The sequence below is a fragment of the Parus major genome, chromosome 1 (assembly GCF_001522545.3).
Source record: "Parus major isolate Abel chromosome 1, Parus_major1.1, whole genome shotgun sequence".
NCBI classification, from domain to species: Eukaryota; Metazoa; Chordata; class Aves; order Passeriformes; family Paridae; genus Parus; species Parus major.
In genome coordinates this window covers 98037036-98064913 of record NC_031768.1, presented here as the reverse complement: position 1 = coordinate 98064913, position 27878 = coordinate 98037036, and the positions used below count along the sequence as shown (strand labels likewise).

General features: G+C 37.9%; 1 protein-coding gene across 3 annotated transcripts; it reads right to left on the bottom strand.

The window, feature by feature from the left end:
* Nucleotides 1–40: 40 nt before the first annotated feature.
* TMPRSS7 (transmembrane serine protease 7) lies at nucleotides 41–26990 on the bottom strand. 3 transcript variants are annotated; one of them, XM_033517980.1, is made up of 16 exons: nucleotides 26803–26990; nucleotides 25948–26078; nucleotides 23572–23639; nucleotides 22402–22595; nucleotides 21510–21548; nucleotides 17661–17889; nucleotides 16225–16355; nucleotides 14878–14990; nucleotides 13156–13262; nucleotides 9475–9611; nucleotides 8205–8312; nucleotides 6262–6378; nucleotides 4105–4282; nucleotides 3664–3932; nucleotides 2408–2544; nucleotides 41–277 (listed from the first exon to the last, which is right to left on the bottom strand). In XM_033517980.1, exons 1-16 carry the CDS (start codon nucleotides 26972–26974, stop codon nucleotides 107–109), a joined length of 2301 nt encoding a protein of 766 aa, XP_033373871.1. In that variant the 5' UTR covers nucleotides 26975–26990; the 3' UTR covers nucleotides 41–106. The 3 variants fall into 3 exon arrangements, with proteins under 3 accessions (XP_033373871.1, XP_033373883.1, XP_033373876.1); XM_033517992.1 differs by adding an exon at nucleotides 7488–7598 and having other exon boundaries at nucleotides 25948–26877; XM_033517985.1 differs by lacking the exon at nucleotides 41–277 and adding an exon at nucleotides 7488–7598 and having other exon boundaries at nucleotides 2452–3932.
* Nucleotides 26991–27878: the final 888 nt, after the last annotated feature.

The window sequence follows — 27878 nt, the reverse complement described above, 5'->3', positions numbered from 1 at the left end:
ATCAGCAAGAGACATGCAAAGAAATTCCACCACTGAACAGTTCTTCCAAATATGTTTTAATGAAGACATCCAGGACATGTCTTATTCCAAGGAAACAGTTTTCAAGTTACAAGTCTGAAGGCACATATTTGTTTATCCATTGTGCAAAATTTGACACTCTTGTGTAGACACCTGGGAAATTTGGTCTTCCACATCCATAACCCCAGCTCACAATGCCAGTCAAAAACCATTTTCCATCTCCATTGCTTTGACATGACAGTGGTCCACCAGAATCACCCTAAAAATAATGTATCGAGTTATATGTGTTTATAATATGAATTATAAAAAGTGGGGGAAAATCCACAGGAGCTATTTTGCAAAATTCCAGCGATTGGATTTTCATATTCATATAGTTCAAACAATTTATAGAGTTTTGCTTTTATTTTCAAGTAGATAGCATTGCACAGTTTTACCAAAGTTTACTCTTTCACAAGAGAGAAGGTAATTCTCACGCTTTAAAGACAGTAATAAAGATAATACTTTCTATGGACTATATTTGAAATATTTGGAAATATATTGGAAATATATTTTACAGCTAAACCCCAAATCTACTGCTTAACATATATATACATTCACAGGCTCCACATTAAAACTCAAAACCAGTAAGCTTTATGAAAATACTTTAAAATAAAATAAATACAATAAATAAAGTATTTAATAATTGTATGATTCTTTCAACTTAGAGGTAAACGGAAACAGAGTCCCTCAGTTGTTTTGTGTTTGAGGTTTTTCTTGGTTTTTTGTGGTTTTGGTTTTTTTTTAAGAAGGAAAAAGAGCCTAAGGATTGTCCTCTAGTAGATACTAGTCAGCATATAATGTTTAGGGGCCCATAATGTCTTTGTAATTTGAGCAGTTAAAATTAAGTCTGTTCTAGCCTTCAAAATTAATACAGGATCTCATAATGCTGTAATACATGAGAAAGCAACTAGGATTCTTCCTTTAAAGGGTGTTCTTTTAGAAATACATTGGCACAGCATCAGGTATAAAACCATATTCCACCATTTGGGGAATTCCTTGGACCAAGCTCATACTTTTCTCTCTGTAAGGCTCTGTCATACACACAGCATTTCTGAAAAAGACACCTAGTGGCAAATTAAACTTTACCATAATATTGGGTGCAAGGAACAACTTCTAAAAGCAAAAGGTGCATTTGGCAAAATTCAGGTATTTTGCAAGAGAAGTGCCTTCTTTCTAGACAAATATTTGTTAGAGCTTGAAAACTATTCTGCCTTCACTTTACAGGTTGTTGGGATATGCAGGTTGGAAGGAACCTCTTCCAAGGTGCTTAGGTGCCACCCACTCCTCAAACTAGGATTATCATGAACTGCCTCAAAAAGGTGAAGAATTTAGAAGACTTTTTTTCCTTCCATGACAAATAAGATTTTACATTTAGAAAGTAAAATTTGCAAGTATTTTCTTTCATTCCTAAGGCAAAACAAAAGTGGAACACCAGCACTTTTCACAAAACAGGAATAGCCCTATTTGATTAGCTCTAACAACTTCCAGACAGACACAAATCATTTGCCTTTACAAAAATGAAGCCAAAAATTTATTTCCTTGGCTATATCTTGAGCTGCTTTAAACAAATTCTGCAGTTACTGAAAATGATACTTAATATCAATGGCCTCACTAACCTCTAAAAAACAGCTGGTTCATTATACTCCCTCAGCCATTGTAGGCTCATTTTTGTGTAGATCAGTGAAAGCTAGAACATCTTGAAGATTCTCCATCATAAAAAAGTGGTTTTATTATTATTTCAGCTGTAAATTTACTACTGTTTTAGCAATAAATATGTATGGTTTATCTAAGTTCAGTATAATATAATATGGCATATAAAATCTGTAATATTAAGTGTCATATATAGTGCATATCTCTGTGGTTTTACTACTGTTCACTAGAGGTAAATTCAGCAATTTACATTTATCATCTTTCAACTTTTCCAGATCAGAAATATCTTACATTTGCAAATTTATGCCTAATTGTCTCAATCTCATCATAAAGTCCTGTAGCTCCAAGTTGGAGGGGAGGAAAATTCTGAAAAGTCTGAAAAGACAAGCTTGTTTCTCAGTTTCTTCTTCAGCTGAAAGCCTATTATGCCAAAAATTGCCTGATTTCAACTTGCTATTGGGACTTGCAATTTGTTTGACTCTTGATCTGCAACTGAAACTTAGTGGTGCTACTGATGCACATAAAGCAGCAGAACACTGAAATCACCCACAGAAGAGATTTGCTGACAGACAATTCTTATATTGCTCTTTTTCAGAACTGAAACATTGACCACAAAGTGGTCTGCCAGTCAACTTTACACCTCAACACGCAACAATGAAAGACAAGAGAAGCACTTAGCAAAGTTTGCTGAGATACATACTTTACACCCATCTCTTTTCCCAGATGATAGCCCAGCACAAAACATCCTAGCTGTGATAATCCCATATGTGGAATGACATATTGTCTGGTCAATAATTTCTACCTCTGCTTTCTGAAGAACTACTGAACCTTCATCATCTGGAAAACAAATTCAGAGCAGGGTGATTCAACAGAGTTTAGCTCATTTTACTCATCTGTTGAAATAAAAAACAAGAGGCCTTCAGAAAATATCCATAGATATTTTTGACCATCAAGTTATTCCAGATTCCAAACAATTAACTATAACAGAGCAGAAAGCCTCTTAGAACTATCAGGCAATTGTGTAACATTATCTGGGTCCTTCAGACACACCAAATACAATGGAATACTCACTAGGATTGGCCAAAAAGATTTTTCTTTGTTTTTTCCAAAATGTCTTGAGACTTCTTAATTTTCTCTCTTTTTATTTCAAAAAGGAAACAGAAATTTACAGAAAAGGAAACAGAATTTATATCATCACATGACAGATTTGCAGTGAGGAAAGCATATCTGAAGACGCCAAATTAAAGACTAAGATAATGAGTCAAGAGTTTCAGAATGTGAATTTTGACAGCATAAAGAACCAATTTCTAAATTTGTTTCTTTCTATCTGAAAGATTTGGTGAAACACCTCATTTTTATAACATATATACTTTAATAGTAACAGAATTAACCCAAAATTTCCCTTCCTTTCAATACAGCAGGCCCAATTTTATCACCAGGTGATCCTTTCAAAATCTGGTTATAGCCAAAAAGCCCTCACCCACATATTCAAATATGCAAGCACTAGTTTACATGAAACTTTGTTTTAGGATTTGATAAAGCCAGTATGTAATAAAGTCTACTTTTAAATTAAAATACTGATTTGGCACTTACATATTAAAAGAAGACAAAGGGAAACAGGAAAAAAAATACATCCCCCCTGCCACCCATTTCTTTGGTTTTTTGAGGCATTATGTTTCTTCTAAATAATCAGCTTTTTAGTTTCACATACGACTAACCAGCAGCCCAAAGAGAGAAACCACACCATGCATCCCACACCTCCAAGGGGAACAGAGGGGAAAGACAACACTGTGATATTTTAGGGTTGCTCCCTACACTAACAATGTAATATGGAAGGCATTCAGATCCATGGGACCAGCAGCCAAGTTTCCTCAGCACACGAAGGTACATGCACAGTCCCCCAGCTGTGAAGGCTCCTGGGAACAAAATTAGCTGAATGGAAGGGATAAAACTCACCTGCTTCCTGCTTCTGGCCCCAACCTGTTATCCAGCACTTGTCCCCGCTGCGGGCTTTATGGGAAGAGGGAGGGAGGCAGATGGGCTGGATGAAGTGGCTCATGGTGTCTGGCCACGGCGTGCTCAGCTGCAGCAGCGCGATGTCGTAGTCGTAGTTCCTGCTGTTGTAGTACTCGTGCACTACGATCCGCCTTACTGCAGACACAAACTTGGCATGGCCTTGCATTTGCATGCCCAGGTGGGCACGCCATGCTCTGGGGTCAGCCAGTCTGGGTGGGAGCAAACAAAGGAGTCACTTCTTAAAAAAGTACCTCAAAACAACAACAGGCAGGGCTGGGGAAAGGGGAGCACAGCAGCTCCATGCAGCTCAGACTCAGGAACCTAAAGGCACTTGTGGATTCTGGCCATGTTTGGGACAGATATAGAGGGAGCACTGCTTACTTGCTCCCTTGAAAGCAGTGGGCTGCAGACACAAGCCATTCCTTCGATATCACTGATGCTCCACAGTAAGCGGCTCCCACAAAATGAAGGCTGACCTGCCAGGGCCATTCACCTTCCTCAGTGTTTGAGCCACCTACAATCCGAGAGATGAGACTGCTGATCTTGCTACTGCCACAGCCTGCAAGAGAGAGTTCAGGTTATAGTCCCCATCTCCAGTACTTTCTTTTAATGAGGGGGCTTCTGCACGTGGCATGAAAGAATATTGGACTTTGAAATATTTTGGAATCTATTTCATTCCCCTCCTATATTTGCAAAACTTCTCTCTTTGGCTTCTCTATTAATGAAACAAGAGGAGACTCTATAAAAACACACTAGTCTGAAAATTTTACTAAGTCCCTTTTCTAGCTCTTCTACAGGAGTTAGCCTCTAACTATTTCTTGTGTCAGAAATGTCAAAGGATCCATTGATTTAATAAGCATCACAATAAATATATACAAATGGGAAAACCGTCATCTCTTTTTGATGCTGCCAACCCTGACCTGAAAGGACACCATCAGCAAAGAAGTTCAATGTCATCAAAATATTTACTTCTTGCCAAAACAGTGGGAATGATACAAGAAAAATATGTGTGGAGATTGGACATTTGTTTGAGAAACAAGGTAGTACAATAATTATTTTGTATGGAAATGACTGACAGTCTGACAATGTATATTACTAACAAATGAAGAAGTCATGTCTCATCAGCACAAAAATCTGAACTCTTAATTTGAAAAGCAAGGGAGAAAAAAAAGGGAGAAAGACCTTTGTGTAGAGCCTCCCATCCATCCCATGTGCTTGCACATAAAGTTTCTGCTCAGGAGTTTTAGTCCCACACTCCCACACACAGGCATTAATATTTCTGGACCCTTTCCTGAACACTTCCAGGGAGTCAAAAGCAGCTTTAATATTTCCAAATAAAAATAGGCATACGGCTAGACCCTTTAGACATCCTACTAGATGCAAGGCAAGTGCTGACAGATTTGACATCTGGCAGGAGGCCAGCGACAGCTGAGGGCCAGGCAAAATCATGAAATTATTTGGTTTGGAAAGGAAGCTTAAAGATCATCTAGTTGCAATCCCCCTGCCATGGGCAGGGACACCTTCCTGCTAAACCAGGTTGCTCAGGGTTCTATCCAACCTGGCCTTTAACAATTCCAGGGATGAGGCATCAACAGCTTCTCTGGGCAGCCCCTGCCAGAGCCTTACCACCCTCACAGTGGAGAATTTCTTCCTTATACCTAATCTAAATCTACCCTTTTTTATTACAAAGCCATCACTCCTTGTTCTGTCATTACAAGCCCTTGTGAACAGTCCCTCTCCAGTTCTCCTGTAGGCCCCTTTAGCTACTGAAAGGTCCTGAGAGCCTTCTTCCTAAAGCTGTCTCTTTTCCAGCTCAATCCCAGCTCTCTCAGCCTGTCTTCATAGGAGAGGTGCTCCAGCCTGCAGATATCTCCACAAAGCTCCTTTGGACTTGCTCCAATACAGCCATGTTATGTAATATATTTGAGATCATTCAGTTTAAGCAACTAATCCTAACCCCACTTTTATTGCTACTGCAGTGACAATCACCTGTTTGCTTTACAGTAAAATAAACCAAAAAGGTTGTACAGAGGTTACTTTAGGAAGATTTAAGACTAGAACCTAACTTGACAATATGAAGTATTGGGATCTTCACCATATGGAAGAGTCAGAGTAGTGAAAAGTTTGTGTTTTTTTTCTCATTGCAGCTGTATCGCTCCTGAAGTCCAAAAACAGTCTGACTTCAATGAAGTGCCTGGCATTGCTGCACACAACAAAAGCTGCTGCCTCACTGACTAACCAAGCTCACTCTGTAATTAACCCTGATGCCCTAATCCTTAGCATAGCTGCAATAAGCAGTACAGCTGTCTAAGTCTCCCCATAACTGTAAGCTTACCCTCCTACAGGAACTTGGCAAATTCTGTAACCAGATCTGAGGTAAATTGGTAGCTGATCATTACCCAACTATCACAGAGAGAATGCAATAAAAATTCAGTACCTGCAGCCTGACTTGTACCCACTCCAAAACAGGAAGAAATAAAGGTCTTTATTGTGTAAAAGTTCAAAGTTCAGAAAGATGAATATTTGAGATAAACTTACTGCAGCTGCTTTCATCACTTCCATCAACACAGTCCACAGTCCCATCACACTTTGCATATTGTTTCCTAATGCAAATGTTATTCCTGCACTTGAATGTGTGGTTGGTGCAGGGAATACCTGAAACAGTTGTGAGGAAAAAACCAAAACAACCATTGGCTCAGCTTAACACACAAAGACATATCTACACAGATTGAAGATGTACATGTATTAATACATGTATTAATAGGAAGTAATACAACAAAAAAGCACTTTGGCTGGGATGGCTTAACCTCTAAACAGAATAAACTATTCAAATAGAACTGCATCTGTACTTGGGTGTGAATTTACTTGGCCAAGTCCAAACAATTATTTCCTCCCATCCTTTCCCATAGCACTAACACACACAGATATAGTAGTGAAAATTAGATGTAGAATATAAGGATAGCAAGAGTAAACATCCAGTACTCTGGAAAGGAGCTCTCCTTTGTATTTCAGTATTAAATGTGAAATGAAAGACTGCAGTGCAAGCAGCCTTATTAACTGTATCCAGTAGAACTGCAACCCCCAAACTCAGCATTTTCCCGTTTCCCTGTGGCTTGTAATAAATGAGGCCACTCAAACCCAATCCATTTTTCTTGTCAACATACAGAAGTATCCTGTAATCATTTACACAGACTGTCTTGTCAGAGGGGTCAAAAAAGTTTTCTTTAAAAAAGTCATTTGCAGCACTTTTCAGTTGTTCTCCCTTTCATATGTGACAGCATCCATTTTTTTGAAAAAGTTCAAGAAGGTTCTGATTCAAAACTTTCATTTGCCTAATGCTAAATTTATGGCTTCCACTAACCTTATAACCCTGAAAACTGCTACAGATAAACCATGATTTTTATAGTTATTTTACAGATGGTAAAACAGATCCAGGAATTAATTTGCACAGATTATGCTGTAAAGAGATAAAATCTCAGATTCAAGATTTATATCCTTAGATGCCCACCATGCACCTGAGGTACTTAATTCTTCTGCCAGTATTTTGCAGAAATAGATGTTCATGAGCTTATTAAAAATAAATAGCTTAGAATCAGTAATGGCTTGTTTCTAAGAGTAACAGAAGAATTGAATGGAATTATATAGCCCAAGTGAGATTTGACAGTGCCTCTTAACCTTTTGAATGCAGCATCCAGAATTCAAGTCAGGAATAGACAGACAACAAAAGAGAGAAAAAAATCAGTTATTCAGGAGAGCAGCCTTACTCTGAGTGCAGTTCTGCTCATCTTTTCCGTTCTCACAATCACTTACTCCATTGCAGACAAGCAAGTTGTCCTGTATTGCAAAGCTGGAGTTACAGTTCCACTCAGGGACAACTTTAAAAATATAAGCCAAATCAGGTACAGAAACATTCCTGTAAATGCTAACACATCCCCTTCTGATTGCATCTGGATACAACATTCATTCCTTCACAGCATGGAACAAGGACAGGCATCAGTGCCACATTATGCATGGAGAAAACAGAGCACAAAGGAGTTCAGTGAGCTCCCCAGGTGGAGATGTTTAGTATCACTCTCACCTACTCTATGGACTTCCCCTTTTGTCATTCCCCCACAAAATTAAAATAACTCGTCTCTATATGGGACAGAATTTTATTAATAATATTATTTATAACTATCAGTTTTTATCACATGAGGAAAAACTAAAATATAGCCTAGTACAGCTATCATTGCACATCTAAATTTCTTCCTTGTGCTCTCCAGTGCCATACCTTCCTCATTCTTGCTTTTGTCCCTTGCCAATTAACTACTAATTAAGCATTCATGACACTGACACTGAGTCTGTACCCAGATGTACAATGAAGCTGAAAGCATCTTTTGTAACCCCATTAAAAAATTTCACCTTGTTTCAGCTGCCTTCTAAGATTAGAGAATACAATCACTGTGTTTTCCAGTCAAGATCTCTAATAAGTGAATACAAACCACAAGAGAGTTCATCACTTTCATCGAAGCAGTTGTTTATGCCATCACAGCGCTGCATCTGCTGGATGCATAAGCCAGTGGAACACTTGAAATGTCCAGGTGGACATGCTGGAGGTTAAAAAGGAAAAACAAAACAAGACAAAAATCCAAGCAACCAAACTTGGAAATTTCCTTTTCACAAATATTGCCAGCTTGTTTCAATTTACAGTCACTAAGCTGTTCTGAGGAACCATAAAGTTGATCTAGATTTAATAGTCTGTATACATTGCCAGCACTTAAATTGAATTCAAATGTTGAAAACTGGGATTTAAAGAAGAGGGAAAAATGTCTCTAAAGTTCCAATTCAGCTCTTCCTGGAATATGTACCACAGGCTCTCTAGGGCTGGACCAAATCTGCCAGTGTTTCATGGTGCAACACAAGACTGCTTAGAATGCCATCTTTATTTTAAAGGACAGTCTCACTTCCAATAACCAAAATTTGCAGCACTTTGCAACTTTGGCAAATAATCTGCATTGAGGTGGTGTACAACATAAATGAGGTGGTGTAACTACATAATTCTGCCTTAGAAACTAAAATAATCAATTTTCCCCTCTTTTTACATATTCTACATATATACACTGAATAAAATTCCTCTAATGTTACAAGTAACTATGTCTAGAAACCCTACTACTTTGGAAAGAATATATAAGACTAACACAGGTGAAAAAGTACCAGCAAACAAGTTGTCTGTTTCAGGACTGAAAAATCTCAGGGTCTCAGAGTTTATAAATTTTATGAGCTGTTTTTTCAGCTCAGATTTCAGATTTGCACACTCTATATATGAGTACATGGAAACATTAAAATAATCAGGTGGTTATTTGGTACTCTTTTCATTACCTGGAAGCCTTACAGCAATAGAAACATTGCAAACAAAACACTGGGGATGAAAACAAACGGGAACAGCAGATTTCAACTGACTGCACCATGGTCAGTAGCCATGCAGGAAGCTTTGAGGACTGTGCAGAAGAGAACAGTGTGCATGCAGGAAACCAGAGCATGCTGCACATGCCCACAAACATGTGGGCATAATGTACAGCCTAGAAAAAGTTCTTTGTTTAGTCTTTGTTCTTTGCTAGTCATCTGGCTTAGTGAGATTTAGAAAAGAAAATGAACTGAAACCCGACAGGTCATTTCCTGCATAAACTTAATTAAGTCCTATTGGACCCAAAAAATGCTGCTTCACAGATCTGAAAAGCAAGGAAAGGTTGAAAGAGATCAAATCCATCTTACGCTGGCCGATGCTATAGCTGCCATACTCCACCAGCAGAGGCTTCTCAGAGACCTTTGAGCTGCACTGAAGCTCCACACTGACAGCAGAACTCTTAATGTGGAAGACTGTTTGGTGATCAACATAGTAACCACAGTACCTAAAAGTGTTCAGGCAAGTTCTAGAGCACCCTTCACATGAAAACTTACATACAATTCAAATGTCAACACCATTGAAATTCAGAAATACAGTCAGCTGCCATACTTTCATTAAGAACCAAACCCAAAAATATTTCTCAGTAGTCACCCAGCCTTCATCCACCATTAACATTGTGGAAATTTAATTCTGAATGTCACACCTTCAAATAAATATTCCTAAAAAATAATGCCTTGGGTGCACAACCACTTTAAATTGCTATTTGCTATTTCAAAAAGGTTCCTTGGATTTCTGCCTAGGTGTCACTTGATTCAGAGAAATCTAAATGCTTTCTGATGCCAGGAAACATTTAATCCATCTATTATTAATGAATTTCTAATATTCTTTTCATCAAATATGCTAATCTCTAGCTGGGGTGGGGGGGTGGTGGGCAACAAAAAAAACTACCAAAAAAGGAAAAAAAAAACAAATAAGAACAAACGAACCCCAAAGCAAAAAAAAAACCAACCCACAATAAACAAAGCCTCTTTGACAAGGGAAAGTTTGCTGGATCATTATTTTAAAAATTGAGACAGTTTTAAATGTAGTAAACCACTGACCATCAACAGTACAGGTTGTTTTAGAAGTGGAAATACTCTCTCCTCTGTTCAACAAAAATGCCTCAAAAAGGCAACACTTGTAAGAAAAACATCTGGCTTTAATATTCCTGCCAAAATCAAAGTACATATGAATCTTAACTAGATTTAAAAGCACAGGCAGTTGTATTGATTTTTAGCAGACTTGGCACACACACTTGTTTGACAGCAGTACAAGGTCACTCACTGCCAACAAAATGAACACAAAGAACAAAAGACAATAAATGAATTGTTATATTGTTAAATGGAGTAGGGGACTATCAGCCAGAGGTAAATATTCCCCTTGTGTATTTTTCCACATCAAGCATTGCATCAGGACTACTCCTCACATCAAGGAATGGAGAAAAATTGGTCAGTGATTTTCATGTGAACAGATGTTGCCTCAGTGTCCTGAGCATTCCACTGAAGTCTGCCCCAGGGAATGGACACACTCATTCACATGTTTTCATGTACACCTTGTTTCACTCTACTAAAATGAAATATCCTGTTAACAGATCTAGGAGAGTCTGTTCTAACAATGTGAAGAACAAAGGAAGAAAACAATTTAAAAAACAAGATTCCTGTTTGGCATCCTGAGAGCAGATGCAAAAATCCCAGTTAATTTTATAGCTTTTTACTACAGGAAAATTAATTGTAAAAGAAGCCCCAAACAAAGAAACAAGCAAACAAACTCTCAAAAAGAAATAAAAAGAAAAAAGAGAAAACCACAAAAAATCCCACAAAAAATCAAACCCCAGAAAAACAAACAACAACAACAGAAAAAACCCACAAAAAAACCCAAAAAAACCAAGCCCAAAACAAACAAACAAAAAACCCCAAACCACCACCACCAACAACAAAAAAAACTAAAAAAACCCAACAAAAACCACACAAAAAAGAAACTCAAAAAAACCCAAAACAACCCTGTCTTGGGTTACAATGTAAGGTGTAACCAAAAGCAAAAAGTGAGTGGGATAGTTTTTCAGGGGATAAGCAGATACATGCCTGCTGTAGCAGAAACAGTGGGATATTGCACTAATAGTTTTAAGACAAATAAAGCACCTCTGAGTTCACATAAACATCTAGTGGTCTGCTCATAAGAGACTCATTGGTATTCCTGCCCCTGAGAATTTCAGGTAAAGAAGTTCATCAGCTGTAACCTCTTTGACAGGCAGTGAAGCACTGTATGTGCACTGGAAGAAGGACAAGGAAGAACTGCATGGTTGTGTTCAGTATCTCTGGTTAGATAAAGCTGTGCCTAGAGGTCTGAAGGAACCTTATCTGCACCACCTGCTTGGTCCCAGTGTTTATTAATATCAGCATCCCAAAGGTTCTTATCCATTTTTACCTAAGATAACAGAATAAGCATCCCATAGGCTGCAACTGCAAGAAGCTGAAAAATGGGGGTCCCCTGCCTGTCCCACCAACCCCCATTTCATTAACAATTAAAATTTGGGAAAAAAAAAAAAAAAAAAGAAAATTAAACATCACCATGTTTCATGCTTGAAGTCATATTTTTTCCCCTTCAAAAGTAAATATAGAACAGAAAATCACAAGTTCAAAAGCCTTCTTTTCAATGAAAAATACACTCTTTCAAAGGAAAGCTTGTCTTGGTCTACTACTGTAACCAGCAACTTGCAACAGAAAGCAGGAGCATGTGTTCTTGTGCAGTACTCCAAAAGTAACCCTGAGTGCACTTCTAAGAATCATACCATGGACATTTGATTCTGTGGAAAGCATAACTGGCTGGTTTATCAAGAAGCTCAGGTTTCTCTGTCAAAGAATTCTTCAGTATGAACATATTATCACTTTTTCCCTCCAGATTTTGCCTTTGTTTTTTTATCTCAGCCATCCCAAATATAACAAATCTTTCCATTTCTGTCATAAAAAGACCATCAAAAACCCCACAAACATACTAAGTTTTTTCTAAGGTGTGTTTTTTCACTGGTGTTTTTATGCATTCATCTAGTCCAGCAACCAATTCCCATCAAGACACAATTATAGGAGATTCAAACTGAATTTTCACTCTATAAATACAACATACTATTGAAGAACAGATAAAGTTTTTTCTTCTCTCTGTAATTCTTTCAGTTGTACTCTTAAAGGCCTAATTGTCTTAGTTCCAGTAGTGAGTTCAGAAACTCAGTTTTAAGACTAATCTTACTGAGGTTTCCATTTGAACGAAGTTTAAGAAAAAAAATCTGATGTTTTAGATCTAGCCTTGCCTCATCATCCAGCATTCCAAAGGTGACTTCAAAATTGAGGAAAGAACGGGTGGACAATGTGCTGGGAAAGCAGTGGTATCTTAACAGAAAACCAGAAGCAATATTTTAATAAAAAATACTTCAGAAATACAGTGGTTGCTTGAAAGCCGCTTTGTGTAGTTTCTCTTTCAAGAGCCAGTGACTGGAATGAGGAAGTGGTTACAATTCTGTTCCCAGTCATCTCACAGCAATGGCTTTCACCAAGAAGTTAATTAGATTTGCTGTCCTCTTGAGCAATCATAGAATTAAGTTACACTTAAAAGGGCTTTAAACAGACCTTGTTTAATTGCCCCAGAAAACACAGAATTATTTTAGGGTTCATAAGGACATCAATCTTCATCCAACTCTTTCCATTTCTCTCTCTCTAGAGAGTACCAAAGACTCTTGTCTTCATCTTTCTGGTACTTTTCAGTAGAACATATATATATGTGTGTGTGTGTGTGTATGTATGTGTGTGTGTGTATATATATATATATATATATATATATATATATATATATATACATACACATTTTACAAGGATTGTTACATCATCAGCTAAAATGAAAGACTGTTAGGACACCCCAATGAATTACTTCTGTCCTTGTGGAAGCTCTCTGAGTGTGCTGCAGCAGTAATGGGAAGGTTTATTTTGGTACCATTACATTAATAATCCACGCAGAGTACTTACATGCGTTCATTAATTTTCCACCACCCTCGCTCACAGCCTTTAATATTCTTCTCACTAATGGTATAGTTATGAAACTTCAGAGCCACACCAAGGCTCTTCTGTGGAGTCTGTTGTGAGCAAGAAAGACAGTGCAAGCAGTCTTCTTTTTCCTTTGGCAGGGGTAGAACACAAAAGTCTGTAAATGTATTTCAGGAATTACAGAGCCTGGCATCGCCACACCCTGGGAGCTGTGCTGCTTCACCAGCTCAACAGCCAACACTTTACACACTTGCCAGCTATTCAGTCCTGAGTCAAAGCAAGGGTTGGCACAACCCCACCACAGCTGCAGCCTTTCTCCCCCTCTAGCCAACAGCCTTCTCATCTTCAGAGAGCCACTGGCTGTAGAAAGCAGCTTTTGTATCAAGATCAAAGCACTCAAACACATCCAAATCTACTTCTGTAGGGACACAGAGCCCCAGTGGATTTTTAGAGTCAAGATACTGCCTGGAATACTTGTGTCACCCTATAATGCTAGGAGTTACTTCTACCACAATATTACAGTCTTCTGCTAGAACCTGCTTATCCATGCATTCCTTAGTAGTTTACAAAACATTTCTAAACCCAGCAAAATCATGAGTGTTCATACTTAACTGGAAATTCCTTTCATAAAAGGAACAGAACCCTTTTAGCAAGGCAAGGCAGTATTCATTTAGGATCAAGGGCTGATTCAGGGCAAAAATCCAGAAATGAATTTTTTTTTCTCCTTCTCTCTTACAGAAAATATAACTTGGGAAACGAGTGAAGTTTCAATACTGCACAAAAATACAATACTGAAAATGAAACTGGTTTGAGCAATAAACCTTTCTATCAGAAGTCCAGGGTGAACTGAAGACCATAAATTTAGGCCCCCAAAAATTGCCTTATCATTCTAGAAGGAGAAGAGGCTGTAGGTTATGGCTAGCTGCACTTAATTTGTATTGCTGTGATTCAATGTGGGCAATTTGATTCAATGTGGGCAGTCATTAGCTTAACAAGTCATGAGTAACATAAGCAGAAAGATGGGTAAACAGTGGACCTCATTACATCCATTGCTGTATTCTTTAGAAAGGAAAACACTGAAGGGCAAACTCTAAGTCAGAGACCTTATTTTAGCAGTGCTAATGAGGAAACACTCATGTCAGAGAAAACAGAACTACTTTAAAACAATGCCAACTTTCAACAATTTGCCTTCAGGAGAATACCTGAAAAGATGTAGAAAAAGGATACCAAGTTAAAAAAAGAGTCTATGGGATTGTGCTGATAGGACAGATCATTCTGAAGTCAAATTAAATGTATTAGGCATATGAAAAGATACCAGAGAAATGGCAGTAATAACTAGGTTAGAGGAGTTTTTTGTACATACTTTTAATCCAAATTTCTGGGGGTCTGAAGAGAAGAGTTAAAAACAGTCAGGTCTTATGTATCCTGCCATGAAGTAATTCTGCAGGCTAAGCATCAAAACCTATCTTAGCTCTTCACCTTTGTAACAGGACTAGGAACTATGTTCTCTTCCTTAAAAACAAGTGCACAGAAAGAAAAAAAGCTGATACAAAACACCTGAGCAGTCAGCTCAGCAATGCCATTTCTATAAACTACTACATCTGTGAGGATGCAGGTTACTGCCAACTCAATCTCCTCTGCTTTCCTTAAGCTCTATGTGCCCAAAACACACAACAGTGCCTAAGAGAGAAAGAATCATGTTACCTGGAAGTTCCATGCACACAGGCATTTTGGAGGATAATAGCTTGGGTAATATGGACTTGTGATTCTCCCTTCATAGCCAGTTTCCTCTTTTGTCAGTATTGCTTTTCCACACCCTAGTGGGGGAAAAAAAAAAGAGAGAGAATGGAAAAATTTGGCAAACCTTAATATATTTTCAGTAAAGCTGTTAATTGGGCTAAAGCATCCAAATTTATCAGAAGTCTGTCACTGCAAAGCTGGGCAGGTAGGAATTATATTTAGCTGGATTCAAGTTACAAAAAGGAGACCCTTTCCAATGATGCACACAGAAGACAAAGGATGTAAAGATCCAGGAATGACTTCTGAGCTCTGCAGGACCAGAAGAACACAATGTAAAGTTTATTTATGTTATTTCACCGAAGACAGTTTTACAAACAAGAATATCAACACATCCACACTGCAGTACTACGCAGGGACCTCTAGTCTTAGAATGCAGCCAGTTAGAAGTGAAATGGACAACACACTAAACTGCCTCCTGGAAGCCAAAACTTTCTTGTATGACTGCTCAACGGATTTACAGAATTCATTAAAGACAAATTCACACATGCAGAGAAATGAACAAAGAAAACCCAGGCCTGAACTTTTAAGAAAACCAACCAACCAATCCACACACACAGAACAGAACTTGAAGTTATTTATTATTGAGAATTTATGACATGCTTTTATGACAGTATATTAAAGCTTAATTACTGTCAATATGAAAAGTATACACCATCTTTTTGATTAGCTTGAATTTCCTTGCATTGAGTTGTGTGAGATTTTTCTCCTTGTGCAACCAACATTATATGCCTTGTACTACTTGTGATTATGCTGTCACCATTTTTTAGAGATTAAAGCAATAAAGCCATGGACTTGATGCACAAATGTTACTGAGTCTTTTGTGTTCCTGAGGAGGCAGGGACCAATAGCAAATGCAGACAAAGCAACTAAAGGTTAATTTTCTGAAAGCAGTTTTTAGTGCTGACATCCTTCCACCTTTATCATGATCCCGGAGCCCGAAGGCAGAAGGGAGACCTCAGCTACACCTGAAATAACAGCCCCATCTACTGGCACACTGCAGTCCTCACCAACTGAATTCAGGGCTGCTTTCAACCTTTTACCTTCATACTTCACAACTGGTCTGATCAGATTACATTACTCAACAGGAAGACACACATTAATGCAGAGGAGATGCAGGGGAGACAGGCACCTGTAAAAAGAAGAAACTCTGATACAGGAGTCTTTTTTCCATAGTCAGAAACATGACAGACACTTCAGGATCTCAGAAGAAAAAATATAATAAACATGCTTCCAAACACAGAACAAACCTACTTTCTTGTACAATGACCTCAAAATAGCCATGGAATTCCTTTTGCTCCTTTACTTGTGCTGCCTTAAATATTACCAGCATGAGATTATTTGTGGACACAAGTGACACCAATGAATCAGCTGCTTCACAGGCTCTGAGGGGGAAGAAAGCAGAGCAAATACATAAGCAATCACTTAAAAAGCAAAAAGCTTAACACATTACTCTCACTCTATGCATAAATTTTCTGCTAGTTCAGATCTTACCTACTTCCAAGTCCAGTCAAATCTCCATGCTCTTAAGCACAAAAGTACCTATTACAAGGCCAGTTAGAAACTCTATACTGAAAATTCTTCTTACAAAAAAGGAAAATTGTAAACATGTAAATTAATATGGAATGGTTCACTCTATGAGATAATGACTTTCAGACTTCACTCCTAGTTAAAATAAATGAAGCCAAAATTAATGAAAAGCTAGAAGAAAGAGAAGGCTTATTTTATTATCCCAACAGTTTTATCTTCTTGTTGGGGAGTGGAAAAGACAAGAAAGTTATTCTTCAAGTCAACAATTAATAATCTGAGCCAATAAAGTAGTCTCATTTAAAAGAAAAAAATTACTCTCCATATGCATTACCTAGAAAACATCTTCAGTCCTCTACTGATACTAACATGTAAGTGAATACCATCCAAGGCAATTGGAGATACAGATTAGTACAGGACTTCTCAAAAAGGACTGAAAAGCCAATGCTCTGGTTTTGAGTCTTATACAGAGACTGAATTGCCAGAGAAAAGGGCTCCAGGGGTGAAAACACTGAGCTTCTGTCTACTTCATGGAGGAGCTGCTGTTTCCTTTAGACTTACAGAGTCCTATGGAATTAATTATCAGGGATTTTAAAGTCCCTAAATAAGCATAATGAATCATTAAAGAGAGAGAAGAAAAAGAAAAAAAAGTAATAGTTCATGTTCCTCAACCCATCACAGCTTCAAGTCAAGATTTTTATAACCCTCTAAACAAATAGAGCAGATAAAAAAAGCACTGAACTAGTGAGTGCCAGTAAGTGAAAATCACGAGACTTAGTTTCAGAACTTGAGTCTTTATCTGAAAAGTACTAATCTTCACACAGAATAGTTTGCTTAAGGGAGGAAATTTTGACATTCTCTTTCAGTCAGCATCTATTTCCTGATAAGAAACAGAAAATTTTGCCCAGTAATGAGTGAATTTTTCATAGTTCCGTAGCTAGGTGAAGAGGCACTCCAGTTGAGAAAAAAAGAGAAAAAACTGAAGAATATTTTCCCTTTTATAAGCAAGATAACTTATCCAGGAAATTTTAATTTGTCAGAGGTTATGTGAGTAATACATGAAGATCACAACAATTTTAGCAAAACCAAACTAACCAAAAAATGAAGATGACAGGTCTTCAAAAAAAGTTGTCAATTAATTCTTAATAGAAATTTATACTCACCGGTAGAGTATCTTGTCTTTGATTGGCATCAGAGAGTCATAAACAGTGAGTGAGTCAGTGATGCAGTTATCTGCTTCAATCTGAAGGGATACTATTGAAAGGCGGATAAGGTGGCCCACAGATGCAATAAGCTTAAAATAGCAGATTGTTCCCTCTGAGGTAGCTCGTGTATCCAGAGGAAAGTGCTCGTGTAGTCTGTCAGCATAGACATCATACATGCAATTTGTTCCTGTGAAAATGTCACATTTTCAACACTGGGTACAATCACTCCAAATCTCCTAAATCCACATGGCATTAAAACAAGACATCCTAAAATTTGTGTTAAACTAAAGTAAAATATGAAAGCATATCTAATTTGGAAAACAAAGTTAAAATTGAATCAGAGTGGTTTGGGTTGTAAGAGATCATCTAGTTCCAAACTCTCTGCCATGATGGGGATACCTTCCACTAGACCAGGTTGCCCAGAGCCCCATCCAACCCAGCCTTGGACACTTCCAAGGGGCATCTACAGCTTTTCTGGGCAGCCACCCTTACAGTAAAGAATTTCCTCCTATTCTAAACCCAAACCTACCCTTTTTCAGGTTAAAGCCATGCCCCCTTGACCTTGTGAAGCGTCCCTTTCTGGCTGTGTCACTGTTTTCATCTTAGTTACAACTCTGTGGTCAAAGAACAGCCTATTCATAAAAAGTACAAAGCATGGCCAACAGTGCTGTAATTCAGTTCTTGCAGGGTATTTGCACTAATGCAGTGCCATTATGTACAATTTGCAGTTAAAGTTCTGTGGAGTCTCTAGAGGATAAACTACTTAATTCTTCACTGGAAGATACTCATCTATTTTCAATGCATAAATAAACTGCTTGCCCCTATGGATACTAGGATATTTAAAATACATAAAATAAAATCAAAGCAAAAATGCAGCTGCATGTCTGTATTCCCCCAGCTTTTTTAATTTATCAAATGTCAAGGTTCTCAGTGTTTTACCATGACATGAGCTAGAAGTGCTAGCAACAAATTCAGATTCACCAAGTCCTTCAGTTTAGGAGGGATTCTAGGACTTTTCTTGCTCAACATTCTACTCAAAGCAGGATCAAAATGAATTCAAACCAGGATTTTGTTACTTGCCCAGTCTTGAAAATTTTTGCAGCATTAGAAATCACCATTAGAAATGGAAATAGTGTGAATTAAAAATTATGCAACCTACCCTACACATTTATTAAAAAAGGGTAAAAATGTGTGTCATAATTTAGACAAGGATAAGAAGAATATTATCATACTTGCATTCAATTTTCCAATTAAGCTGAAACAACTATGATTTCCAAATAAAATATATTGAAAATATATTAATATATTTAATATTTATTAAAATATATCTTTATTTCAATTCAATATTGCAGCTTGCAGTCAGCAAAAAGCTTAGGGAATTTTTGTTCGGTCATATCTAAAACTCTTAACATAGCTTTTTGAAAGGTGAGAAGGAAGGAAAATGCAAATTAGGGAGAACAAGTTCCAAAGTGAATATTTACATTAATTTCTGCCTATTACAAACATAAGTCTCTGAAATAGTTACTGTTATGGAACACCAATTAGACCCCTGTGAAAGTTTACTACCCATTGTTGACTCAAATTTAATGTTGACCTTTTGACCAGTAGTTAATCAAGACAGGAAGTGGCAGGCTTTGTCCAACTTCCACTTCTAAATTACCAACTTGAAACTAATGTTATGAATGTTTATGAACAATCTGTAAGGGTCACATTCCATTTAAATGAATTACAGTAACAACTATTAAAAGCTTTGTTTAAGCTATTGTTCTTCCTTCTTCCTTGTTCTTATCACTTCCCAATAACATTCTTTTTATAATAGTTACTTGTGCTTATTTAGTCACCCTTAGCAGAGCCAAATTTGATCATAATCTCTAAAATTATGTAACTACCATTATTTCTACTAAGTAATTCATAAGGGGATGAGCTCACTGCTGCTATGAAGCACAGTCAGGAGAATTCAGAGCTGACTCTAGAACTACAAGTAGTTCAAGCATGCTGTCTTGGAACCAAAGCTAGACAAATTCTTTACCCAAGCAAACCCAGCACAACCAGGTAGGATGATGGTAATACAAGAACCTCACATCTCCTGAATGTCCACAAGTCCTTTCTCCAACACCACTCTTCAATAAATCTGCACTCCAGTCTGTGCCTGAACCAACCACTGGGTGCATCTCCATACCCAAAGTTAACTCCATTGCTCTCAAAACACAGCCTGCAACATGCCAATGCTCATTTATTTTGTGCTGTAGCATGTTCACTTTCACCTCCACATCATATCCCATAGTCCTAAACAGACACAGCCAAAAAACCCCAACAAATAAAATTGTGCCAGTATAAGATTCTCAACTACTGTGGCCATCCATGTCATTTATCCCTAGAAACTTCATTACATTACCCCCTCCATGCCTCTCACAGATATCAGCTGACACCTGTGGATGCCTATACAAAGTCTCTGAAAGATGTCTAGAATTTGGCAGGTCATCCTTCTCCCTTTGTGTGAAAGATACCACATAAGTCTTAAAAAGCCTTAGCTTTGTAAGCTTGTGTTGCACTCTTCTTAATTTCTTCTGTTTTAGGGGCTGCATTCTGGAATAGATTGGAACCAAGTTCCAACTGTGCTGATTTCTCCACCCTGGAACACTGAACTGGGAAATGAAATTAAATTGCTATGCAAATAAACACCAATACATAAAACTCTTTATAGAAATAAAATGCATGTAATGAGATACAATAGAAGCCAATATTGCTATGCTTTGCAGTTTAAGTCAGGAGGCTTTTAACAAGTGAATGCTGTAGCAAACCTGACTTGAGTTTTGAGAAATAATGAGCTGTTAGCAATCTAAACATTGCAAGCCCTGCCCCATGCTCTGTGACGTGAAGTCCACCCGTGGACCTCAGAACTAGAAGAGCTTGACTTGGCTGCATGGCAAAATAGTTATTGGATTTTGGAAAACATGTGCAAGGTAAAACCTTTGCAAGGTAACACAAGTGAAAATCACATAAAAGTATAAAAATGTCTCAGGAAAGAAAAATACAAACATAGAAAGCACTAATGCCCTTTAAAAATCAGAACAGTGCAATTTCTCAAGATGAAGAGTCAGTCTGTGTCAAGGAGAAAAAGAGGCCAACACATCCCAGCTGACTGATAACTGCTGGCCTAACAGAGTCTTGCTCACCCTATTTTTTCCAGGTACCTACTCCATGTACTACTGAAGGCAGATGTACTGTACTTTTGACCTGCTTGTTCAGTGCTTTCCACACTGGAAAAGAACACTTCTGGGATGTTTACAACATGAAACCAAGCAGGTGTATAAACAGTATCTCCCACAAAAGTATCTCCCACAGGAGTATCTCTCTCCTGGCAAAACTTATCTGCCTAAAGTAATTACTGTTGGGGAATTTATTCAAAAAAATAACTTGCCAGTAACCTTGGAGAAAAGGGAGTAAGGTAGATAAAGGATGGACAAAAGCATTTCTCTTCAGCATATTAAATTCATTACTGTCCAGTTTAGAAAAGATTAATCTGCTGGTCAACAGAATGAATAGCAAACACCTGATTTAGTTTGTTTCCTACTATTTCACCAGGTACATCTAAATTAATCTACAGGCAGATTAAAGGTAGATAGTTTCTATATTTGTTACATGCAAGATTCTTGGTCTTTCTTTTAGTAAGTCAGGACTTAAATGCCAAGGCTGAATTTAGCCCTCTTAATTTAACACTGAGCAGTGTCTTTAAGTCCAAGTCATGAACTAAAAGCTTTGTTCTGCACCTCTTCTTTGCAGGAGGATGCCAAAAGGATGAATTACCTGTTCCTGTTGTTGACCAATAATCTGACCGAAGACCTGCTGCATAGAAAAAGAGTTGTGTAAGTCTTCTTGTTTGCCTGAAATCCAGAATTCAGGGTTCAATTCAATCACACCTCAGTCCTAACACTGGACACAGGACAAAACACTTCTCTCAGTGAGAAGGGGGGTTGCCATAGCTCCCTTCATTTCTGAAAATTCTGCAAGCAGCTTTTGAGGTGAGGCAAGAAGAGACTGCATGGAAATTAAACAGTCAAAGTCAATTGAAGGACTGAGACAGAGGTACCCAGGAGGTCATTTTCTCATCCTTGGACACAAAGTCTCTCTCAGCTTTCAGTTCAACAGAATTCTTCTGTCTGATGTCCTTAGAATGGAAACTCACTAAACATTTTGTAGCCAAATACATTAAACATGCTTGAATCACATGTTGTGAGTTTGTTCCCCAGACAGGAATGGCACAGGAATTATTTAACAAATGGGCAGCTTTATAATCTGGTTTTGAATCTTTAATAAAGGAGTGATAAGAATCTAATTTCCAATGAAGTGATCCACCTTAACCCTTAGTCTTTTTATGCTTTTAAAATTACAGACTAACCCAAATCTGCTTACAAAGGTATCCATTTTACCTCCTGATTATGAATACAAGCTGTCCCAATACAGGAAGTTTTGCAATTGTTTTTACAAGGACAATTTGTACTTTGATTTGTCTTCAAATCTCATGGTTTTTTTCCTTCTCTTTTTTTTTTTTTTTATTTTTTCTATTAAAATTTCAGTATTAGAAGCCAGAGATGTAGGATCAAGATTTTAGTTTATTTATGGGATTTGCTACTCCAAGGTAAAATTGTTTCCTTAATGAAGTGTTTCCTCAAGGATATGGGTATGATCTAATACTAACCACTTAGGACAATGGAATCCATGTCGACTGCAAGGCCCTGAAGACTTCCCACCGAAGTCCTGTTAATTATACTTGTCTGAATGGAATCCTTCAAAATGGCAGCCACACAATCCTCACACAGCACTTGCCCCTTCGCCTGTGGTACCACAAATACGATCCAGAAATGAATAAGAAGGCCTCCATTGTTGTTGTTACTGAAATAAAGAGATTATCATCCTGTTGAAAGTTCTCTGAAGACTAGACTCTTAGCCCAAGCTTCTGAAGTATAAATTCAGAGGTGCATTGCTCATTTCCATATTTGATAACTACTTTAACCCACTGAATGTATATTTTCCCCACAAACAAACAAACATGACAAACACCAAAACAAAATCTTCACATGCAGTCGGGAATATTCAGTAGGCTGATTTCCTGAGGGCTTTTGAGATCTATAGAAATCACACTGTCTATATATGAATCAGAGCTGGACTATTTCCTGAAGATCAAAACAGAAACAGTAGAACAGAAACAGCAGAATTATCATCTCCAGAAATGAAGAGCTCTGCATTGGTATGTATCTCACCCTGCACTGTGTGCTGCAGCATGTAGGAAATGATTCCTAGACTATTTAGGTAACCAGGCTATGTGTGATCACTCTATCTCCTTAGTGAGGAGAAAACCTTTAAATCAAACACAGCCTAAACCCCTCCAGTTTCTGAAACAAAACTGTATTTGATTTGAGAGGACTGAAATAACTAAACTTCTAGCATTAGTTGCAAACATTAATATTAGAGTAAGAACACTTCATTGCATAGAGATTTCCTACTTGTTTTTCCAATAACATTACTTACAAAATATATGCAATTTAGTCAATAATAGAGAGTTGTGCTCCAGCAACATGTTTAAGTGCTTAAACTTCTGCATGAACCAAAGGATCACCAAACCTCTTTATTGACATTATTTCTGCTCATCTTGCATTGTATTTCTGGCAGACAAGGAACTGTTTATATGACTTTAGTTTGCCCTTACTTTTGTTAAGTGAATTCATATAGGTTATAAACCTATTTTGCTATCAATTCAAGTACATGGCAAAGACATTGAATCATAACCATTAAAAATTACTTTGTTTTGTGGGCTTATTACATTATATACTGCCCAGCAGAAAAGCAATTACATCAACTGCAGTTTTACCTGACTTCTGAGACGGTGGACTGCTTATAAAATTTGGAGAAAGAAGAAGTTGTGTAGACCAAGTTCATCTGAAAGACAAAGTATAAAGATTTAGCATTCTGAAAATCAGAATCACACCTAGAGATGCTATATGCCTAGGCTTTCCTAGGAACAACCTGTTTTCCACCCAGACTACGCAACATGCACAGACTTACAGACATACATCAGCCAAGCTAGGCAGAACAGGAGATGAACAGACCAGCTCTTCAATGCACCCATAAGAAATCTGGTATTCCCAGGAAACACCAAATCTTCTGCCCATGGCTGGCTGATATATACAATAATGCTCTTTCCATATAAATGAATTTTGAAAAAGGTGCACATCCTTCACCCAGAAAATCTCAAGCACAGAGGGCTTCCCTATCCTGATGCTAAAACTTAAGGCTTCAAAGAAATGCGCAGGCACTCACAATACTTTTTCTGTATTGTTACTAATGTGCAGTGAACAGCATGGACCAGAGCTTTTCCCACAGAATCACAGAAAGACTGAGATAGGAAAGAGCCTCTGGAGAGAATCTAGCCCAATCCCACTGCTCAAAGCAGGGTCGACTATCCCACATTGCTCAGGGCCATTTCCAGTTGATTATCTTCAAGAATGAAAACTCCACATCTTCACCAGATCAGAACCCTGTGCTTGATTCCCTTCACAGCTAAGGAATTACTTTTTCAACATCTCCATGGAATTTCTTGCACTTTGATTCATTTGTGTCTATTTTCTTCATCAGCAGCTTAGTATTAACATATTTCTTTCCAATACACACAGTGTAAAATGTGGAGTAAAAAATCTCTGCCTGTTCCCTGCCAAAGAACTGCCTTTGGGCAAAGCAAACTCCTGATTCTCCCTGTTGTTGGGCTGTGACAGTACTAGTGTGATAATAACCTTCCTCTCCCCATCCTGCTCAAAGCCACAAGGTGGCATGTACCTCAAACTGTTCAGACCTCACTGCTGCTTTGTGATTAAAACTAATGTGCAAAGGACTATGACACAGAATGTTTCAAAGGCTGTAAAACTCACATCCATACTAATCTCTAACTTTCATAGTTTGAAACAAGTTTAAACAATCATTTTAAGCACCTAAATAAAGTGGGTAGAGCTCAATCTTTCTCCAGATTAAGGTACAAGGGATTTTATGTATTACTGTTACTATCAAATGGAAAGAATCTATCTTGAGAGGTTTTTCCACTGCCACTTGGGGTCTCTGGGCCAGCAGGCATTAACAAAAGGGTTTTGAGGAGAACAAGAAACACAATCCCAAATCCCCCACTTCTCTACTAAAAATTTTAGTCAACAGTTAAGGTTTCCAGTTTCAGAAATGCAAAATCCTTTGATGAGTTCAGGCAAAGTTTACAGATAAAAAATAAATTCCAAGTAATGTTCAAGTAGGAGGTGGTGACACTGGCAGCTCAACACCTTCTGTCTGTTGCCTCTTCACTATGTATGACAAGGGCAGGATGCTCTGAGACAAGAGCACGACACAGGGAATACAGGACATTAGAGCTGCTCCATGGAGAGCAGGGAAAGGTGATGCCCTGCACGGGTAATCTGGAAGAGCTTTAATGATTAATATGCAAGACTTGGAAAGACCTGAAAAACAGGAATGTTAGCTCACAATATAAGGTAACAAAAAACTTAGTAATTATTGAAAATTTTCTTGGTTGTATCTAACATTTTTTTTTTTTTGGTTTTGTTTAGAAATTTTCATACAGGTGCTTGAATCCTTATGTGGACAGTACTGCAGTTCCTGGAAATAATGTATTTTTGCTCCCTACACTAAATGTCTTTAAAGTCAAATTCCCTTTTAACCAAGATTTCCACCCCTTTCTTCCCACTATTGAGCAGCTATTGATCCAGAATTCTATTTCTGCTTTGACTGATGCAAGGTATTTGGGAAGAATAATAGTCTTTAGATCATTCTGATACCTAGTATCAGAAGGAAAAGTAAATGTAAATATGTTTGTGATCCCTAGGGTAATTATAGATGCTTTAAGGCAGAAGATAACAGTGTAAATGCAGAAGATTTCATCTGCTTAATGTTTCAAAAGTGGCAGTTTGGTTTAAGGACTTTTGTAAAATTTTAGTCATAGATCATAATTTATGGGTGAAAATATGTAAAATTTTAAGTCAAATGTAAAAACCAGACCCATTCAAAACTCAGTTTGTGATTAACAAGCTGAAAGCAGCCAGTTCCTTCATACCTCTGGACAGCCACTGTTGGCACATAATCCTCTGAGGGGGAAGGGGTAGAAGAACACCACAGCTGCCTCAATGGCATCTGAACATCACTTGCTCACAGCTCTGGGTTTTTTTTTGCTAACCAAGCAGCCCACCCATCTTACCACATGCTGCACAGTCTGTGCCATAGAGAGGAATTCCTTTGACTCTTTCTGCCTATATTCTGGAAGAAACTCTATGTTGGCAACACGAAACAGTCCAACAAAATACAGTGCATCTTTGTTTTCTGCCTGAACTGCAAGAAACAAACAAGTCAGTTAGCCTTTTTTTAATAACAATGGAGGTTTTTATATTAAATTCAAAACCAAATTAATCTATTTGGCCTATTCTACTTTCTAGTTTGAAACAATTACCCAAAGAACACTACACTTTTATAGTCAAACTGTTCTAGATGTGTACCAAATTATGGTTAATTGAGCTCCTGTTACCTACACACAAGATAACCACCATACAATTAAGCCAGCATAACTGAAGGCAGTTATGCTGCCTTCAACATCCAGATTCTGGAGCATCCCTAGGGTGTCTTAGCCAGTATCAGCATCAGAGGCCTAAAGAGGAAAACATAGCTTTTAATGCTCAATTACACACATATTTATTTTACTCCCTTTTTACTTCCTTAAATCTATCCTGAAAAATAAAGTACTTACCTGAACTTCACAAGGCCAAGAAACACAGTGGAAGGAAAAATTTCTGAGGAATCAAGCTCATAAAAACCTGTCAGGTCTGTGCAAATCAGCTTGCACATTAAAATGTTTTGCATAGCACTGAAATAAAGTCATGCTTCCTAAAAAGAGCTTTTCTAATTACTTGTTAATTCTTAGCAAAGACAAAAGATTTCCACACACCATTTAAAAATTTCCACATTTACACTCTTGAAGACAACTGAGATCCTAAAGTTATCTGAAAGTACTATTGGCAATAATGATATAGGGAGTTGGCCTGAACTTTCAGGAACTCACCAATGAAGAGCCACAGTAATGTCCAGGTAACAACTCCTAAAATAAATAGAATGAGGGTAAAGAGAATTATTTTGTTTTGAAAATTCCATAGCAACTTATCTTTTTTCTTCAATTTGTCATGCTTTTTCCTTGCTAGAATCCTCTTTGCCAACTTGTCTTCTGCAGATACCATTTGGACTGAAATGTTGGCTGCCTAAAATAAGGTGAAAGAGAACAAAAATTGTGGAATGTTTCTAGCAGGAACTGACTGATCAATAAGTCTCAACCAATTAGTTCCTCAGAGAAAACTTGCTTCAGGCTGTGGAGAAGTGGCTATGACTCTTTCTGCATATCCAGCTCCCTCTGAGAAGTTACCTCCAGCGAACAGGAGAGCACAGCACAGGTCTTGCTGATATGGGACGTGCATAAAATCATCACCTGGCTATCCAAACTCTTGACAGTTTATTATGAACTACAGTCCCAAATCTTCTAAGCTGGATCCAAAATATGTCCTGACCATCTCATCCAGGTACTAAAGACTACATGACTATTTCTATATTTGCAGGAGTGTTTCCACTTCCTATAAGGTATCTACTGCTTGTCTGTTTTGGAAAGCCCATTTGTACCAGACACCACTGCCACCCCTCAGGCATTTTCCTCTGCAGAAGATAATCAAGACATTTAAGCAGACAAAAAATGTTTATCAGTTTCTGCAGGCACAGCAAGAGCTGCCTGAAAAAGTCTCTGGCACTTCATAAAATTCTCTCTTAGGGTATCTCCTGTCACAGTCAAATGGTTTATTGTGAGATCAGCTAGAGGTTCAACCACCTTTCTTAAGTCAATTCATCGTCTTATCTCTGCAGAGTTTAGCTGGCAAATTCCTGGACCACTCAGAGTATTACTGACCAAGTGCACTGGATATGAAAACAGCTGTAGTTGTTACACCCAGCTACACCAATGTAGCAATGGGGAACAAAGAGACACAGACCCCCATATGCATCTGAAGGAGATCACTTTATTGTAGAAATCACCCCCTTTTATACCTTTAATCTCAACCAGACAAACCCAGACTTGACAGAAGAAGGGCACCCACTGGC